The 19,851-nt window shown below is 37.7% G+C and overlaps 1 protein-coding gene and 1 long non-coding RNA gene across 2 annotated transcripts in view; both read left to right on the forward strand.

Moving 5' to 3' along the window:
• phactr3a (phosphatase and actin regulator 3a) overlaps window positions 1–19,762 on the forward strand; it is a 167,900-nt gene extending 148,138 nt beyond the window's left edge. The window contains exons 10-14 of the mRNA XM_030139130.1: window positions 16,353–16,408; window positions 16,785–16,846; window positions 17,330–17,470; window positions 17,781–17,857; window positions 19,132–19,762. Of these exons, the coding sequence (XP_029994990.1) occupies window positions 16,353–16,408; window positions 16,785–16,846; window positions 17,330–17,470; window positions 17,781–17,857; window positions 19,132–19,147 (352 nt within the window). The 3' untranslated portion in view covers window positions 19,148–19,762. The remainder of the gene's footprint in view (window positions 1–16,352; window positions 16,409–16,784; window positions 16,847–17,329; window positions 17,471–17,780; window positions 17,858–19,131) is intronic.
• Window positions 670–15,480, forward strand: LOC115422675 (uncharacterized). Its single transcript, XR_003935866.1, has 3 exons — window positions 670–833; window positions 7,944–7,948; window positions 15,469–15,480. It is a non-coding gene; the product is annotated as an uncharacterized LOC115422675 (long non-coding RNA).
• Window positions 19,763–19,851: the final 89 nt, after the last annotated feature.

Below are 19,851 nucleotides of genomic sequence, written 5' to 3' on the forward strand. Positions count from 1 at the left end.
AGGAACAGAGGGATGAATTTATGTTTAAATAACTTGACAATTTTTTTTTGATGTAAGCCGACAATGAGCTTCCCCTGTCTGAAAGACGAGCAGCCGCCACTGGTTTCAGGAAGATGTATAGGGATGGGAATTTGTAAGAATTTAGATTCATAATGACTGTCGTGGAATAAACTATTGGACACATGGCTTTGTTTGCATTAACGCTAATGTCGTATATGCACTAACATTTTGCATTCGATTGGCTCAAACCTCAGAAATGTTTATAAAAAGGTGTAGTTTAAGGAGTGTTAGATCTACCTGCTGCGGCCTCTGAGCCTCATTGTCGTCTAAATGTAATTAAAGAACAGAGATTATTCATAAACAACAGTGAAAGCAGGTTGACACAATAAAATGGCGCTAACATTCATAGTATAGATAAAACCTGGAGGAGTTTAATGTCACCGCCTCCTTCACTAAGCAGCCAATCAAAGACATTCCATTGGTGCAGTTTAATTGGATGCTGTGGTTAAGTGTTTCTGCATGTTGGAGGCATTTCCTCACATTTTTTTTCATGACATATTGAAAATACAAACAAATTATGAAAACATTTACATACTATCCTTTAATGTGAATAACCTGAAAATAATGGAAATTTGTAAGAAAAATTAGTGCTGTTTTAACAATATTATGTCTCAACTTATCATTTATACACGTGTATAACACAATGTTACACAAACATTTGGTAACAAGCATAATATTAAAAAAAAATTTGGAGTTTGAAACTAAAATAGGAACAGTTTCTCATTTGCTCAGGTCATTGTTTTTCAGTAGTTCTTTGAGGTTCAACTGGACTAGTTTTGCTCTGTAGAAGCAAAACTAGAACCTAGAAAAATGGAATTGTCACTGTTTATAGGTTATTATTTTACTTTAAATCATATTCATCTGAATGTGGAACCTGAACTAAAATTACTTTTACCCCCTTGATTGTTAATATCTTCAGTGTAATTTTCAACTTCATCATATGCAAATTTATCCTGCGGGCCAGATTGGACCTTTTGGTGGGCCGGTTTTGGTCCCCGGGCCACATGTTTGACAACCCTGAAATAAAGTAACATGGACTCGATCAAACCAATGTGATCACAGACCCTGGAGTGTTAAGGACAGATCTCCAGAGGGTCGACAAGCCTCCCTGACACAGATTTATTCTTGCGTTTCAAGCAGATTCGACTGAAAATCTCCAGCCTTCACTCTGAGGAATTGAAACCAGTGGTGGTGAAATTTAAGAAATGTTGCTCTAGTTTCCTTATTACATCCACAAATGACTGAAAATGTATTATTCACTCCTGGCCTCTAGTCATAAATAGTCGAGACGGCGTTAAAATAGGAATCGTTCTCTTCAACTTTTCCCGCTCTTTGTGTTTTTCGCATTTTTAATTGCATTTCTCGCAAGACGACCCACAGTGGGAGCGTGTGAACTGTGGAATTAATGCTCGCCCTATTTCTGGATGTCTAGTCACACATGTGGTGATTAACGCTGAACCGCCCGTAACCATGTCGACAGAGTAGTGAGTTTGGAGGAGCTCAGAATAACTAACTCAGCAGAGATACGGCTTCCTGTAAAATGTTTTCCTCATGTGGCCGACGAGCAGTGAAGGAGGAAAAAGTGAAGTTACATAACACAGCTGAATATTGATGCCGTTTTGGGGTCGACGCTGAAATCTGTTGCAACAACTTAGAAGCTGGTTCAGAGGATTTAAAAAAGGAGGCCGTTTTTGGCTTCTTAATTCTGCTGTGGTTCTACTGTGGTGACTGTTCTGTATTTGTATTTATTGCTTTATTTGAAAGGGACAGTGTTCATAAATTACAATGAAGTTATTGTAAGGTTTCATACTTTGCGCTTTTACACACATTTTTCTGTACTTACTATTGTTACTGTATTTTTCAGTTCCAGATGCCTGTTAATGAATGTTTTATGCCTTTGTAGATCCACTGCGATCTGTAAGTTGTAATGCACATGTTGAACTGATAACCTGTCCTGTGGCATAATTAAGATTGCGCAAACTTTTCTCAAGAAATTTCAGGTTGTTCATGGATGTCCAGGTTGACATTTTTTATGAAAGGATAACATTTTCAAGTTCTAATTTTTTTTTTTTTTTTTTTTTGCACAAAAACATTGGAATTTTAGTCTATATGTGGCCCCTGAACTAAAATCAGTTTGACATCCACGCTTTAATCCTTCCTCTGCTGCTGTAACACTGCACATTTCCCTGTTGTGGGACTAATAAAGTAGCCTGTCCAGCCATCCGTCTTTCTCTACGAGAAATCCATCTGGAATCACAGGGCTTGAATCCAAATATGAAGGCAAGACTAACAGGCTTCTAATCATAAACAGTCGAGACGGCGTTAAAATAGGAATTATTCTCTCCAACTTTTCCTGTTCTGTGTTCTTTGCATTTTTAATTGCATTTCTCGCAAGACAACCCACAGTGGGAGCATGTGAACTGTTGAATTAATGCTCGCCCTATTTCTGGATGTCTAGTCACACATATGGTGATTAACGCCGAACCGCCCGTAACCATGTCGACAGAGTAGTGAGTTTGGAGGAGCTCAGAATAAATAACAGGCATCGAGTAAACCCAATCACAGATAAGACGGACATGATGCTTTTGTCAGAGAAATTTGAGAATACAGGGTGTAATCTGTAATTCAAGCCTTATTTTTGGATCAAGTAAACAACCGACAACAGTTGTAAAGAGATTTGCAGACTTGGAACTGACTTTGACTCGCGACAAAAATAAGTCGTGAGTATGACGCATTGCGAAACACCCGCCCCCCAGACTTGTGATTGGTTTGGTATAGAATAGATAGTGTATATTTCACAGTGACTGGCCGAATTCCAGACTGTTTTCTCAATATTAAATACACTGAGAAAATTAGATGACTGCTCAGGATACTAATAAAGGATTACTTTATTACCCCGCCCCCCCCAAAGGGGAGGCGAAGAGTATTGTTTTTGGTTGGGTTTGTTTGTTAACACTTTAGCAGCAAAACTATTGGTTGAATTCACACCAAATTTGGTTTATAGATTGCCAGTGACCCAGAGTATATGTGTTTACGTTTTGGGAAAAGTAGGTCAAAGTTCAATTTTTTTAAATCCCCCCCTATTTACTTCTAATGGGCAAAATTTCACATGTTGGTAGCAGCAAAACTATTGGTTGAATTCATACCAAGTTGGGTTTACAAAGTACCAGTGACGCAGAATAGATATGGTTACATTTTGGGAAAAGTAGGTCAAAGTTTACATTTTTAAATAAAGTTTTCATTTTTTTTCCCCTATTAACTTCTAATGGGCAAAATTTCACATGTCTGTAGCAGCAAAACTATTGGTTGAATTCATACCAAATTTGGTTTATAGATTGCCAGTGACCCATAATAGATGTGATTACTAAACACAGAGAATCAGCGTTCAGTGTCTATGCTCCGTATATCTGGAACAAACTACCAGAAAATATCAGGTCTGCTGAGAGTCTGAGTTCTTTTAAGTCCAGGTTAAAGACTCACCTGGTCACTGCTGCCTTTGACTAAAAGGCTTTTGACTTTTTAAATTTTATATTCTCTTTGAAACTCTGCACTGCAACTTTTACTTTAATGTGTGTTTTTATTTTTATTTTATTTTTTTGATTTTATGTGTTGTTTTCTTACTTGCTGTTTTTAATCACCTTTTATATGTTTCTTTTATAATGTTTTTTCTTTTTGTTTCTTTTATTTCAATGTCCTGTGTGAAGCACCTTGAATTGCCTTGTTGCTGAAATGTGCTATACAAATAAACTTGCCTACATTTTGGGAAAATTAAGTAAAAGTTAAAATTTTTTTTTAGGAATTTTATATTTTTCCTCTTCTCCCATTTACTTAGAATGGGCAAAATTTCAAATGTCTATAAAAACATCAATTTTGTTTCAATTTACTTCAAAATTGGCACATATATACAGGCGATTGATGTGCTGACATCACCACATGCATAGAGATGATGACATCAGCTGGATCAATGTCAAAATAAGCTACAATATGAGCGAGGGGTGGGGTTTGTTGTGCCTGGCACCACTTGTTTGATCCCAAAAATAGAAACAAACTGCAAATGTGCCAACAACAGGACTAATTTTCATCTGTTCTCCCTGGTCATGTTAAAATGCAGACTAAAAATAACCTATGGATAGGTTTCAAAAAGATCACAAATAACACCAAACCTCAGTAAAAAAAAAAAACAAAACAAAAAAAACCACACAAAACGCAACATAATGTAACCGGTGACAATCCATAATATATAAAACAATCCTAATATTGGATAAATGAACACAAATACTATAGCAGTAAAACAGCAGGGGGCAGGTACAGATGTGTTCAATGTTCTCATGTTTGTTTATGAGCCACAACTTCAATAAGATTCAAAGTACAGTCAGTGTTTATTTCTCTGATGGGCACTGGTAGTACATTCCGGTCTTTAGGTGTCGTTACTGAAAATGAGGACTGACTCAAAACACTTCTTCTGGGAATCATACAGTCTCGTGTTATGTTTCCTCTGGTTATTTTAGAGCTGGATCTGCATGTGATAAATGCCTGAGTTTTGAGAAAAAGCAGTTTTATGGGAAACTGTAAAAACTAAACTATGATTTAAGTGTCTGATCAAATTTCCGAATCAGATCAAAGTGAATTGAAACAGGTCGATTTTTTGCCAAAAAAGATAGCTTTGCAGCACCTGGAGGGTTCAAATTCAAACTTTATGAACTATTAGGGTCCAAATACACAAATAAATGAACCAAAGACTAATAAAAGTGGGTTGAGCAAAATATGAGCCCCTTTAAGGTTTTGTAACAGAAAAACTTAGATAAAATACTTTAAATTCCAGTGGTTTTCTTGGATCTGTAGCTGATGCGACCCATCATGTAGAATACATCTATTTTGCAGTTTGACCATGGAATATTGTGCATTTACAGAAGTCAGGATTCAGTTTTGTGGCCTCTATAAATATCACATCTCCTTTGTACAATGCCGTTGACTTTAATTTACTGTCTCGAATACACCCTTTCCTTCCCTCTCTTGCAATTGTGATGCAGATCTATGAACAGGTCAGGTGATTTTAACATATTCTAGGTCACTATTTTCCAGATTGCAGCCTTAATATTTTGCTCTGCCTCATTAAAACTGTCCCAAAATCTTCAAAAAAAAATGGCCAAAAAGGAACATTTTCAAGTAGGGGTATGGGCAAAAAGGAGGAAATTCTTCACATAACAGAAAAACAACCATAGTAGTCACAGTAAACAACTTAACAGCTTCAACATCCTCCTGTTTTTGTTCCTCAATCGCTCCCCTTTATACTCACTCTCACCAGCGTGGACTGAACCACTTGAACAGGTAAGAGGAGGGGTGAACACCAAAGATAAATGACCTAAAAACAGCATAAACAGACACAAGATTATATCATTTAACTTCTGCTGACAGACGCAACACATATGATCATAACAAAGCATAAACTTCCATATTCTAATAGGAGATCAATAGCGATAAAAACCCTCTTCGTCCTCCATCTGTCCTCCTCTACGTCCTCTGACAAACACCTAATCTCACAAACCTGGACTCAATCTGTCTGATGAGATGCAGCTCGTGTCATGACAAAAAAAAAAAAAAAAAGTAAAATCACAAAAATTCAGTTTATAAGACATAATATTTTGAAGTAATAGTCAATAATCAATAGAGAGATGATGATCAGGAAAAATATACAGTCGTTCAAGGTACAAAAATGAAGAAAATGTGAAGAAAAAGAATCACTTTCCTAAGTCAGATCAGAACGAAGTACGTCCGTGAAGGTACGAATCCAAAAAGTCAACAATTTATACGTTTCATTTCAGTATTTTCACACCTTTAATTAATTCATTCATCATTTTATGGCTTTTTATTGATTTGATCTGATCCATCTGTGCAGATTGTGTAGTTTATATTGGTTGTAGTATTCTTAAAATACATTTGTCTGGTTTGTATTTTTGGATCAGAGTGCTGAGAAAATAAAATTCCGCCTTGCATGTTTTTTTTCTAGCTTTTTTTTTTTTTTTTTACACTGACTATGAACAACTTCCAATATATTTTTTTTGCTTCTCCTGTTTTTTCATATACTCCATCTAACCCCATTCTTTTATACACCTCTACATTTTACATTTCTTACCCAGTGAAGCACCCACTACTAACACTTTTTTCTTTCGACATGTGTGATAATGTTGGGTTGTAAATAAATAAAGGATAAGGATGAAGTCCAGTCTGAGTTACAGTGGAACAACATGGCAGACTGTGGTAAACAACCACATATGTACTTATTCTAAAATAACATGACCCAAAAGTTCTTATTTTTGTTCGACTGTACACTAAAATAAACAGAATTTTGAGTATTATATCCCATTAAAACAATTAGATGCTCCTAAATATCACTAAATCTTACACAATGGTCTTTTACGTATAAATGTATTATTGTGGCAAAAAAAAAAGAATTAACTAGACCACAGGAAATATTTAGTAAATGCTTTTGTTAAATGCAAAGACTTTGATTCAGTTTTGTTGCTATTGCACACGTACATGTGCTCTGCATACAATGAAAAGTGAAGTTAAACGTAGACGTATAAGAATAGACGATGCCTTAACCCTCTAAGACAGGGGTGTCAAACTCATTTTCTTCCGGGGGCCACATTCAGCCCAATTTAATCTGAAGTGGGCCGGACCAGTAAAGTAACAGCATGATAGTCAATAAATAATGACAACTCCAAATTGTTTTAGTGCAAAAAAATGACATTCGATTATGCCAATATTTACGTTTGACTTCCTGATGAAGGCTTGAAGCCGAAACGCGTGGAAGTGTTTTTTAGGTCTCGATATGACCGTGCCATGTTAATAAAGGCGTTTTAATGTTTAAAGAGAGTGCCTTGGATTTTTCTTCCAGTTTGGTATCTGTTTTATGAATCCCTTTTTCCAAAAAGCACCTTTTTTTGGCCCGAGAAGCATTCCTTCCCATGAATTTTTATGCCAATATTTATGTTTACAAACTATTCAAACAAAAAGGACGTGAATAACCTGAAAAAAATGAAATTTGTTAAGAAATATAAGTACAATCTTATCAATATTATGCCTCGACTTACCATTTATACATATGCATTACGGATCAGATCTACAAAGGCACAAAACATTTAGTCACAGGCAAAATATTGTTAAAATTGCTCTTAATTTTCTTTAGACATTTCAGGTTGTTCATATTTGTTCAGGTCATTCACATTTTATTGTTAAAGGATAGTTTGTTAATGTAGACATTTTCAGAATTGAATGTTTTTTGCACTAAATCAAAGAGAAAAAATTGGTGCTGTCATTATTTATAGGTTATTATATTATTTTTGAGTTTGATGCCCTAACTTGCACTTTGCAAATTCATCCCGCGGGCCGGATTGGAACCTTTGGCGGGCCGGTTTTGGCCCCCGGGCTGCGTGTTTGACACCTGTGCTCTAAGACCTAAACAGTCGCCAAAAGCATCTACTGATCTAACATGTTTAATAACTTCTCATCCATTAATCCTATCAATACAGTTAAATAATTGGGGTAAAATGCAGTTTGTCATCTTTTCATGGTCTTCAGATATGACCCATTTGGACGTTCAGAGGCTCCGTAGTTACCGTGGAAACACCGTCATCTTCTACAACATTGATTCACCAGTAGAGCTGCACAATATATCGTTTGAGCATCGTCATTGCGATGTACGTGTGCGCAATAGTCACATTGCCGGTCCTGCAATGTAGGAGACAAATGAACTCAACGTGTTCTCATCTAATTTCACCCCAGGTACCTGACACACACTGTGTGCAACGATCCACCAATCACTCGTAGGTAACAACATTGAAAAATGAGCAACGAACAAGAGAAAATCACCAAAAACGTAGACTTAGTGCCAAAAAGAAAACCAACGTCAGTTATCTGGAATTATTTCGACTACAAGAGGGATGATACTGAAACACATGTTCTGTGTCGACAGTGCCTCACACCTGTTGCCACAACGAGAGGAAACACAACTACTGTAATTTGTTTGACCATTTAACGTCGGCGCCACACAGCTATTATATCCTCCTGAGTATTTTTTTCATATCGCAATATACAGGGTGTCCCAAAATAATGTATACACACTTTAAATAATTGTTAAGTAGGTGTTTATTAAAATTCATTTAATTTTCAAAATGTAATAGAATTTACAAATTTACATTTTATTGTTTTGTCACCGCCTGTTCTCAAACTGACGTCCGTTGTGGCCCAGACACTGCTGACAACGCCAAGCAATGGAATCGCACACATCACCAAACAATTTCCTTTTTATTTGCGTGCATTCACGTTCAATGGCTGCTCTCAATTCAGCGACTGTTGCAGGTCTCATAGCGTAGACTTTGTCTTTTAGGTGTCCCCATAAAAAACAGTCTAGTGGTGCGAGGTCTGGTGAACTTGGAGGGGATTCAACGAAACCCCTCTGTCCAGTCCACCTGTTTGGCAAGTTCACCAAGTTGACAAAATAAAATGTTTGTTAATTCTATTACATTTTGAAAATTAAATGAATTTTAATAAACACCTACTTTACAATTATTTAAAGTGTGTATACATTTTTTGGGGACACCCTGTATATCGCAGGGTTAAAAAAAAATCGCAATGTCATTTTTGGCCAATATCATGCAGCCCTATTCACCAGTAAAACCCATGGAGTTTGACAAATGACAGTGGTTGTAAATGTTTATTTTTATGTCCAGGGAATGATATATTTTGCTATGTGAGTCACTTTTTCCTTCAGTTTTTTTGTGTTTTTATATCATAACCTTTGAATTTACTCTAAGCTTTTATGAACATCTATACCAGAGGTGTCCAGTCCTGTTCCTCAAGGCCCGGTATCCTGCATGTTTAAGATGTGTCCCTCTCCCAGCACACCTGATGGTCGTTATCAGGCTTCTGCAGAGCTTGATGATTATCATGTGAATCAGGTGTGTTGGAAGAGGGATACATCTAAAACATTCCTTTTTTTTTTTCATTTTTATTCATTCATTCCACTCTAAATGATTGGAAAGGAGCAGGATGAAGAAAACTCATAATACCTGCCCCTTTCTTGAAACATCTGCTTACATTAGATAGGTTGCCGCTACAGCTATTACAGTAAAAAACAGTTTACATGACAGTCAATGCAAATGAAACAAATCCAACATCCATAACTTAAATTATTTCATTACATGCTTTTATAAATCTTCTCTATTCTTTCCTTATACAACCTCTTAAACTGAAAAATATTTGTACAGTTCTTCTCTTCCGTTGCCAAAGAATTCCACATTCTGACACCAACAACAGAAACACACATTTGCTTTACATTAGTCCTTCCACTTTGCTGTTTAAAATGAAACCTCCTTCTATGTTCTTCGTCCTGTGATACTAAAACAAATAATCTCTGTAAATTTGCAGGCAAAAGTCCATTTCTCGCTCTAAACACAATCAGCAATGTCCTTAATTCAGCTAACTCTTTAAACTTAAACAATCCTGATTTAATAAACAACTCATTTGTATGTTCCCTGAAATTAACAGTATACATGATTCTTATTGCTCTTTTCTGTAATAAAAACAATGGCATTGTGTTACTCATATATGTATTAAAACACAGGTGTCAAACATGTGGCCTGGGGGTCAAATCCGGCCCGCCAAAGGGTCCAGTCTGGCCCTTGGGATGAATTTGTGAAATGCAAAAATTACACTGAAGATATTAACAGTCCTTTTAGTTCAGGTTCCACATTCAAACAAGTTCAATCTACAGTGGGCAGGACCAGTCACATTTTATCATAATAACATAAAAGTAATGACAACTCCAATTTTTTCTCTTTGTAAATGTAAATATTTTCATGTATTTACACTAAAACAATGTATAATTTCACAAAAAATGTGAATCACCTGAACAAATATGAACAACCTGAAATGTCTTGAGAAGTCAGTACAATTTTAACAATATTCTGCCTGTTACCAAATGTTTTTTGTGTTTGTAGATCCACTGTGATCTGTACGTTATAATGTACATGTGTAAATGATAAACTGAAGCAGAATACTGTTAAAATTACACTTGTTTTTTCAGTTTGTTCATGCTATTCACATCTTTTGAAAGGATAGTTTGTAGATGTAAACCTTATCATAATGTAAATTAATTTTTTTCACTCTAAACCATAGAGAAAAGTTTGGAGTTGACATTATTTATATATTATATTATGTTATTATTTTACTGGCCCGGCCCACTGCTGATCAAATTTAGCTGAATGTGGCCCCTGAACTAAAATGAGTCTGACACCCCTGTATTAAAACATGCAGAATACCGGCCCTCAAGGACCAGGGTTGGACACCCCTGATTTTAACGATCAGTGAATTAAATACAGGAAAATACTTGATTTTCAGAGAAAAATGCAAAATATAGACGATGATATTGTAATGAATGGTGACAAGTCACTAAGGAAAGGTTTAACGTAGAGAAAAAAATAATTTGGAAGTCACCACGGAAAACGGACAGACAAACGTACATGGTGCTGAGCTAATGCTGATAAAATACAAGGTACAAACTGCAGAAAACACAGATACACTTGTTCACTCTGCCCCAGAAATCTAAAGCCTCTCCACCTACAACTCCAGACATTTTTAGACCTTAAATGTCAAAAAACATTCGACGTTTTAGGATGTTTTTGAAGACCCACAGAGTCCAGTGTTACGTTGTTAAGTAACTGCCAGGAGTCTGTAGCTCGGCTGTGGGAGTTTATTTTTTAGATTTTACAGAACAGAATATGAGCAGTAGCCTGGAAACACAGATCTAATCCAGCGCTCTCATCTATTTTTCACTATTACGCAGACTTAGTAATGACTAAAATCTAATCCTATACTTTCACATAAAGCGGAGGAATCCTGGCATGTGCATAAATTACTGGCGAGCTGTGCCGTTTTGGAGGGAAACCCAGGCTAAATATAGCCCGAAGGTAGCAAAGAGGCCGTACTTATGAGCAGAAAAAGCTCATTTCCCCTGGGTATTCAAAGTAGATGACAAAACAATCCATCACATACGCCTCTGGATTTCAGCGGGTGCTTCTCAGCTTAGATTCAGTCTGCTCTTTCGTTCACTCTATCTGCAGCTGACGGCCAAGTCCAACTGTTACATTTTGCTGCAGATCAAGCAGAAAATGCCATCAGGACTTAATGGGGATAATGACACCTTGTCTATCCATTGTGTCAGTGACGGATGACCTTTCTATCTTTGGAGACTCCCTACTCGGCACGCATGCTGCAGCCACACTCGACTGTTTCTAATCTTAGCCTCTGACACTGTTCAATAATGCATCTCCTGCGCGCTCTCTGCAAATGTGTTGTCGGGGAGTTATATCAGCAGAAATAATAGAGAGGGTGGAGCAGGAGGGAGGGGGGTGAAGGGGGGGGTTACAGTACATGAAAATCAAAGACGGCGTCCGTAGCTTTAGGGTTGCAGATTGTGTCTTTCTTGCACAGTTGGCAGCTGAAATAAAAGAAACTAAAACACTCTTCTGCCCACTCGCTCATTTGTTAGTTCCATCGTTTCCTTGGCAGGGGATAATCTTTTATTCAAACTTGTTTCGCTGCAGAATATTATGAGTGGGTAATGGAAGTCCTCATGCCAAAAGGCGTTTTTATGCGTCATCATGGTATTCTGGGGATACCGTGTTTCTGAAACTGTATCCTAAACCTGGATGCACTAAAGGCTGTGGGTGCAGTGAGTCAAACTGTCGTCCCAAGTGGTGCAATTCCCCAAAATAAAACCCTCCTCTGTCACCGGAATCCAGCACAGAATCATAAATAAGGCTCAAAATAGTCATATCAACCGCAATTTCTTATCTATTCTGCTCACAGACAACAGCACCTTCTGTTACTGAAAATAGCAGCTTATTAGTAAAACACACACACACACACTCCGGGTGTAATAGTGAAATCCCCATTAGTGTGTTGCTAGGCAGAAGTGAGAGTTTCCGCGGGAAGACTATTGTCTCTTGTTGTTGCTAAGCAACTCGGCCAGCGGGTCAATAATACTGTAGATGGTCGTACTCGCCGGGGCTTTGAAAGTGATTTTCTGTTTCAGTCGTTTAAAGTGTAATGCTGTCACCACTGCCGAGGGAGCGCTTTGTGTTTCGGTTTGTTTTTGTTTTTTTTGAAGGGTTAGGAAGCAAAAGAGTGAGCTGTGTGGATCCTTGACAACAGAGGCGGCTTTGAAAACGCCTAATTTGATCAAAAAATGTTAAAAAAAGGGGGAACTCTCCAGCAACAGAAACAATAATATAACACAAAGAGGCGCCTTGTAGTGTGAATCTTTTCTCCTTTTTCAGAATGCATTGAAGTTTCTTACTCTAGTGAGTGGTCAGGTGGTAAATCCCCACAGTCCCACTCTCCACCCTCCTCACAAAGGGCTAAAAATAACATAAAAAATTCCTGCTTCTTTTACCTGCAACATCTAAAAATAGTTCCTGACTTTTCCCGTTGATGGGGTTTTTACATTTTTAATTCGGTTTCTCTTATGACAACACACTGGAGGAGCAAAACTGTTGAATTATTGCTCATGCTTTTCCTGGAAGTCTGCTCATACATGGTGATTAATAAAGACTGATGCTGTAGTCATGACAACACACATTAGGTAACTGAGGCAGCATGTGCAGGAACTGAAAATATTAGACTGAACATAGACTATATGTCTGGAAATATAAGTATCTGTGAATGTTTGATTTCATTTGTCTTTCTGATGTAGATGACATACAGTCATAAAAAAAAAAAATGGTCAAAAAATCCTTAGACCACCCTTGTTTTCTTCAATTTCTTGTTCATTTTAATGCCTGGTACAACTACAGGTACATTTGTTTGGACAAATATAATGATGACAACAAAAATAGCTCTTAAGAGTTTAATTTAACAGCTGATATCTATCCATTTTCCATGGTTTTCTTGATAATAACCAAAATCACTTTAGTTCTTACATCAATATCTAAGGCATTGTACTGACAAAAACAGTGCTTTTAGGCATTCCATATTTTCTTTTCTGTCTGTTTTAGTCACATGATACACACAGGAGTTAGTACTTGATTGCATAACCATTATTTTTGATGATTTTTGATGGTCTAATAAGTTTTTCCACGACTGTATGATCTATCTGTATTCAATCCACTCCTACAGTTATGGTTTTTGTCAAAGTTTGCTATAATTCTGTCATTTATTTAACATTAGTGGTTACGGTTTTATGTGTAAAAGAGAGGGAGGTTATGATTTAAGAGGAAAGTTAAATTTAAAGATTCATAAAATGTGCACTACATTAAAAAGTTTCTGTATTACCAACCCTTGGAGTAAAACTGTGGAACAAATTGTGTGTGGAGATAAAACAAATATTAAACATAATTCAGTTTAAAACAAAAAGATATAAAGAATTGATTCTCATGAGGTACAGTATTTAATAATGACTATGAGGGCTGTTTGTTTATGGATAATGATGTATTGATACAGTCACAGAAAAAATTATTAGACCATGAAAGTCATTAAAAACAATGGTTATGCAATCAAGTACTAACTCCTGTGTGTATCTTTTTTTTGATAAATTATTTATTTATTTTCATTGTCATTCATTTCATTTTCAAAAAAAGAAGGAAATTCGCAGTTTGTGATCCAAGATTTTGTGACACACAAAGTATAACCCCCCCACCCTTCCCCCTAGAACCAATGGCGACCCCCATACCAACCGAACCTGGATCTCAAAATACGAAAACTACTAATAAAAACAAATACACATATATAGATGAAAATGAATATAATTTACAGATATAAACAGATTGGTGATCAGGGTAGTCATAGACAATTGTGTTGCACTTTTTCTTTAACCATAATGTAAACAGCATCCCACATACTAAGGGTTTTTCAACTGGCTGCACTCCAGTGTGTATCATGTGACTAAAACAGACAGAAAAGAAAACATGGAATGCCTAAAAGCACTGTTTTTGTCAGTACAATGCCATAGATATTGATGGAAGAACTAAAGTGATTTTGGTTATTATCAAGAAAACCATGGAAAATAGATAGATATCAGCTGTTAAATTAAACTCTTGTGAGCTATTTTTGTTGTTATCATTATATTTATCCAAACAAATGTACCTGTAGTTGTACCAGGCATTAAAATGAACAAGAAATTGAAGAAAACAAGGGTGGTCTAATAATTTTTTCCGCGACTGTACAGTATAGTCTGGATCAGAAGCATCCTTTTAATATAATCTTTCATTTATTCCCTTCTGTTATGATTTGATGCATCCTGTACCGGTTATATTTATTGTTGGTTTTATTTCCCTCTGGATGTTCTTTCTATTACATAATACACCTGAACCCTGATGCCTTCTCTGCTCAGCGGCATCTTTTCAATCACTGCCTAAATTAGACGTCGGTTCAAATATCAGACACATGCAGTCGAAGCATTAGAGCCACTACTCGTGTGCTTTAAACACGTGTGACCTAACTTTGATCCTGTACTGGACACAACTATAAAGTGTCCAGTGTTCGCTTGGGTAAAGGGGGATAAAGGCGGTCCTGCTGCGAGGTGGCATTCTGCCCTCTTTGTCCTTTCCACCTCTGGAGGAGTGCTGTGAGCTCAGCCACATGCCGTCTGGAACTGAGCACTGCTGTGCAGCTCACATTTATTATTAATCCTAAGTATAAATAGTTCACGTGTGGGGTACTCCGAGAAAACGTAGGCTTTGGGAGACCTTTTGGGGGCTTTGATGCTGAGGGGACGTGATAGTATTAAACAAATGTAGTCAAATCAGCAGTAGTCTAAGGCTCCAGTCTCGTCAGGTGTTGTGGGTTCGAATCCTGTCAAAGGCTTGTTGGGGCGTTCGTGGCCTACCCAAATCTAGAACAAACGCAATTCCCTCAGCTATCAGGCTGCTTAATGCTTGGAAGTGACTGAAGGTGATTAGATTTTTTTGCTATTTTATTCTTAGTCATTTCATTTCACTGTTGAACTTATTGCCCAGTTGCAGTTCTATGGGTACTGACAGGTAGGGCTGTTAGAAAATATCAGTTCTGTAATATATCGCGATATTTCATTCCCCGATACTGTATCGATATTTAAAAGTACTGCATGGATATTTTTAGGTATTTATTCAAATGCAGATATGGCGGAGGTTCATGTTTGTTTTTTTGGTTTAGTTTATTGTTTATCTTATTTATTACAATTTATCACTGTTTTATTCAATAATGGTTATTTGAAGCATCCTAAAAGCACTTTTTACTGTCTGAGAAGCAGATGGTAGTTCCTTTATTGGGATTGCACAAAAATAATGTTCGGATGTTAGTTCTGAACTAATAGAATATGAACATTTGCGCAGAATCTTAAACGGTAATGTCTATAAAACATAATTTAAGTTTTAACACAGGAAGATTTTGTGATATAGCATTAGATCCTGTTTTCAAATAAAAATGTGTTTAGTATTTATGCATATCCTCCTGAGACCCAGCTTTTTTCCTTAGAAAAGAGAACAAAAACACTGTCCACGGCAAAGGACAATCCATAAAATAATAAAAAAATGTATCTGAAAAATTGTTGCATCATGCTGTTTCCTATCACGGGAATTATTTAATGTAAAAAAAAGCCAAATCTTTTATTTTCCTGGATCTCAGGAGGAGAATAAAAGACAGAGTATTAAACTGTAAAGCAGGGTAATTTCCAGAATTCACTGGATCTGAAATATTCTTATTGTTCTATAAAACCTGAACTTGTCCTATAAAAACATGAACAGAAAATGGTGCAACAGCTTTGCAATGTGAGTGTGCTACTACCCCAGTGTAGAGGAGACTCGGGGATGCCGTGAGTAGGAGCCTCTGAAGCTCCGCCCCCTTTGGTCGTTATGTATGCAGTAACCAGGGAGACTAGGGGAGTCACTCCGGCAGCCCATCACGACCCAGCTCAAAAAGCAGCCGCGCTCTGAGGCTCGTAGTAAAACAGGCTGGAGCTGCTGCGGCACTGTGGAGTAACAAGCACAGGCGGGAGATGCAGAGCCTACACACATAACCTGCCGGAGAGGATTCTCAACTAGCGGAGAATAAGAGCTTCCTCAGCGGGTCCAGATGTGGGGATCGCCTCTGCCCAAGCACCACAGCCGCGGTTTGGATGGGAGGTGGAGACATAGGGGGCTCCTGTCGAGAACGGGCAGCGTGAAGAAACTCCAGCCGGTTTAGAGGAGCAGAGGGCAGGCGGTCAAAGTTGAAGGCAGAATGGTTCAAAATGTGGTTCTGGTGTTTCTCCGCAGGAGGCTGAGCCAGAGACCGAATGTGGAGGAGCTGGAGAGCAGGAATATCCTCAAACGTAAGTTAAAGCACTTTCACCAAAAATCATTGCATCATTACATTTTCTTTTTTTTTGTTGTTTTTATTTTTCTATGATAAAAATGATGTAAAAGCACTGATAAAAACAGGGCATGTCGATGCATTAATGATAGTTTGCAGTGTTGTACATTATTTAAGAGTATAAAAGTACGCATGAGTGCACACTGTTCACTGTAAAACCATAAAGAGGTGAAAGGTATTAAAATTGTATACAGGCTCTCCCAGGACCAAGCTTTGGAGACCTACATTATTTCCTATTTTACAGTCCTCTACATCCATGATGATTGAGATTCTTTGTGAACTAATGTAATGTAATAAACAACTTGCTGATGCTGGATTTGTTTTTTCTATTTCAGAGAGAAATGATCAGACAGAACAGGAGGAGAGGAGGGAGATCAAACAGAGGCTAAACAGAAAGGTAATTATATTTTGGGGATTTCTATTTGCCTATATTTTTAGAAAGTGTGTTGAAAATTGAGCTGAGAGCCTTGTTTTTGTCTTTGTCACTCCTAAAGGACTCAAATGAAAATACAACCCTCTTATGTGAAGATGTTTCTAAATATCTTTTACTTTTGTGTATTTTCATTTCTTTCTCATTCAGTGCCATATATATTTAATTAGTAAATTGTAGCCTTGCTAGTTTCTTTTTCGTTTTTATTTATTGTCCTGCTTTGTTCAATGTGCGCACAACATATTTTGTGTCTCTCACTGAGAGTTTTGTACATTTAAGAATGTTATAAATAAATTTAAAATATAAAAAAAAAATGAGAAAGTGTGTCAAGATGTGATTTAGATTCTGACAAATATATCAAAAATGTGTCAAATTACAATATTGTGTGTTGCTGTTGATGGAAACATATGAGCACCAGTTAATGTTTGTCCCATTTCCTTTGTTTCCCAGTTGAACCAGCGGCCCACGGTAGATGAACTGCGAGACAGAAAGATTTTGATCCGCTTCAGTGACTACGTGGAAGTGGCCAAAGCTCAGGACTACGACAGGAGAGCAGACAAACCCTGGACTCGGCTCTCGGCGGCAGACAAGGTGGGTGACAGCACTGACACACAAATGGAAAATAGTACAACCCACAGAAGCAATTTGGCATGTGCGCTCTAAGCTACACATACCGCTCGTACTCCTGACTGGAACAAGTGAGAATTTAAGTCTGAACGAGCGCTCAAGTCATTGTCAGATGTGGATGTTATCAGATTATCTCTCTAAAAATCCGCTTTGGTTTTTTTGGCTGATCACATTTTCCCATCCTCCTCCTGCTGTTCAAAGATTTGCAGAACTCCAATGCACTTACAGATGTTCATGCTAATGCTCTTTTTATCTTCTGCCCTCCTGTCTACAGGCTGCCATCCGAAAAGAGCTCAACGAGTTCAAAAGCACCGAGATGGAAGTGCACGCGTCCAGCAAACACCTAACAAGGTCAGTATTGGGAGGTGTATACGTGCATATATGTGTACATGTGCCGCAGAAATCATGCGTGCTCTATTCTGGGCCGGAGCGCTCTATTTTTAGCTCTCCTTGCTTATTCGAAGAGCACCGAGGAGCTAAAGATAGATGGGAGTGATTCTGAGCAAGGGGGGTGGAGGGGGATGGGGGGTGTCCTCTGGAGACATCCTACAGCCAGGCAAACACAAATGATAAAATGCCACAGCGACCTTGGATAAGCTCGTTTGGAAAGCAGGGGTCCTTGTTGTGAGATGTAACAGTGACCCAGAGGGAGGATGAAAAGGAGAGTACAGTACGTGTCCTACCAACCCCCATTATGCACTTAATGGCCGAGCTAAAAATAGCTCAGTGGAGGTGATAAATGGCTGCGATAGCTACCGCCGTTTATTTTTCTCCAATACCGGTGTGGAATTTTCCTTTAATGTAAGGTAGACATTTACACAAAAATAGGTTTGTTTTTTTTTAGTCCTGAATAGCCACCCTCCTACACAGGTTGACTTACATATATAGACCTCCGTTACCATAGCAACAGCGGAAAACATGCCTTGTTGTTATTGCTTTGTGTTATCGTGATAAAATTAAAAAATAGGAAAGCATTTTAAGAAAGTGCACTGAGCTGCTGGAAACATTAAGTGATTAGATTCTATAGTCAGAGCGACCTCTTAAACCTGAAGAGCACTATCACTGAGCTCTCCTTTAAATGATTTTATTTTTTCCATATTTCTTTGTAAAAAAATCTTGTAAATGTAACTTAAAAATTCTTACTCAAAGTAAAAGCCTTAGTTGAACTAAGCTGAGTAGATTTAGGCGGTGGTTCTTCTGTAAAAAGCCTTAATTTACGCAGAATTCTCGTCATGATATCCTGGACCTTTGTGAAACTAAAGTTCGGTCTAAGCCACAGTCACAGTCTGTCTTCGTCTTCATAACCCGGGGCCGGTTTCACTAAGTCAGGCTTTTTCCTTCTATTAATACAATCAAAGGCACAGTGTCTAAGAAAGAGGAAAAACCTGGAGGGGTGGGGGGGGGTCTATTATTTGGAAAATAGTGAAAAGGAACTGTGTGTTCACCTCATTAATGAACAAAATTATTGTCTAAGCTGTTTTCTAAGTATTTATATGTATAATAAAATGTTATCACGACAACTGAGCCAATATAAAACTTAGGAACGTTAGCCTCTGCCCTCAAGATTTGATTTGCATTTGACTTTGTATTTGACATGCGTCTCCTCTTTGTGTTTGTCCGTCCAGGTTCCATCGCCCATGAGAGCGGGGAGTTTCTTCTGTGAAGAAATGCTGAGCGTAGAGATTTTCTGAGGCTGCTAGAAGCTGCTCAGCGCTGACAGTTCAAAGAGCCTGGAGCCTTTTCGTCTTCAGCGTGTCTTTAACATTCTTCTGGCACCCTTGGGTCCCATATCATCAGTATGGGAGCATGGGTCTGGGAGAAAAAGGATGATGGGAATGTTTGTGGCAGTGTGTCCTGGAGACTACTAAAGGTTGCCACATGGAAGCCGGCTGGTGGAAGAGGACTTTGGAGGAGCCTCCGACTCTCCAGAAAGAGCGGAGGGATAACAATATTGTCATTCAGTCAGTGTTGTTTATTTTGTACTATTTCATGGACTCCTTTGACAAGGCGGTGTGAATCCGTGTAGTGGAAGAAGTTGTGCATGTGACCAGCTTCACCTTTTCTTAACTGATGAATAATGTGTCACTTGGACTGTGTAAAGACTGTGCAGTTTGGGGGAGGTGGTATTGGGGATGAATTTGATATAAACTGTACATACAGTATGTCAATGAATGGGACTGTCATTGTCTTCACTGAAAAGAGAAATACCTTTGTAAGCACCACTTGTCTTCAAAATACAAGGTCTTTTTTAAGAAATGACTCTTCTCATTCTTTAAAATGTCTTTTTCCAGTTAAGATACAGGAATATGATGTATTTAAAAACAACTTTAATATTAAATATTGAG

This window comes from Sphaeramia orbicularis, chromosome 7 (genome assembly GCF_902148855.1).
Source record: "Sphaeramia orbicularis chromosome 7, fSphaOr1.1, whole genome shotgun sequence".
Classification (NCBI taxonomy): Eukaryota; Metazoa; Chordata; class Actinopteri; order Kurtiformes; family Apogonidae; genus Sphaeramia; species Sphaeramia orbicularis.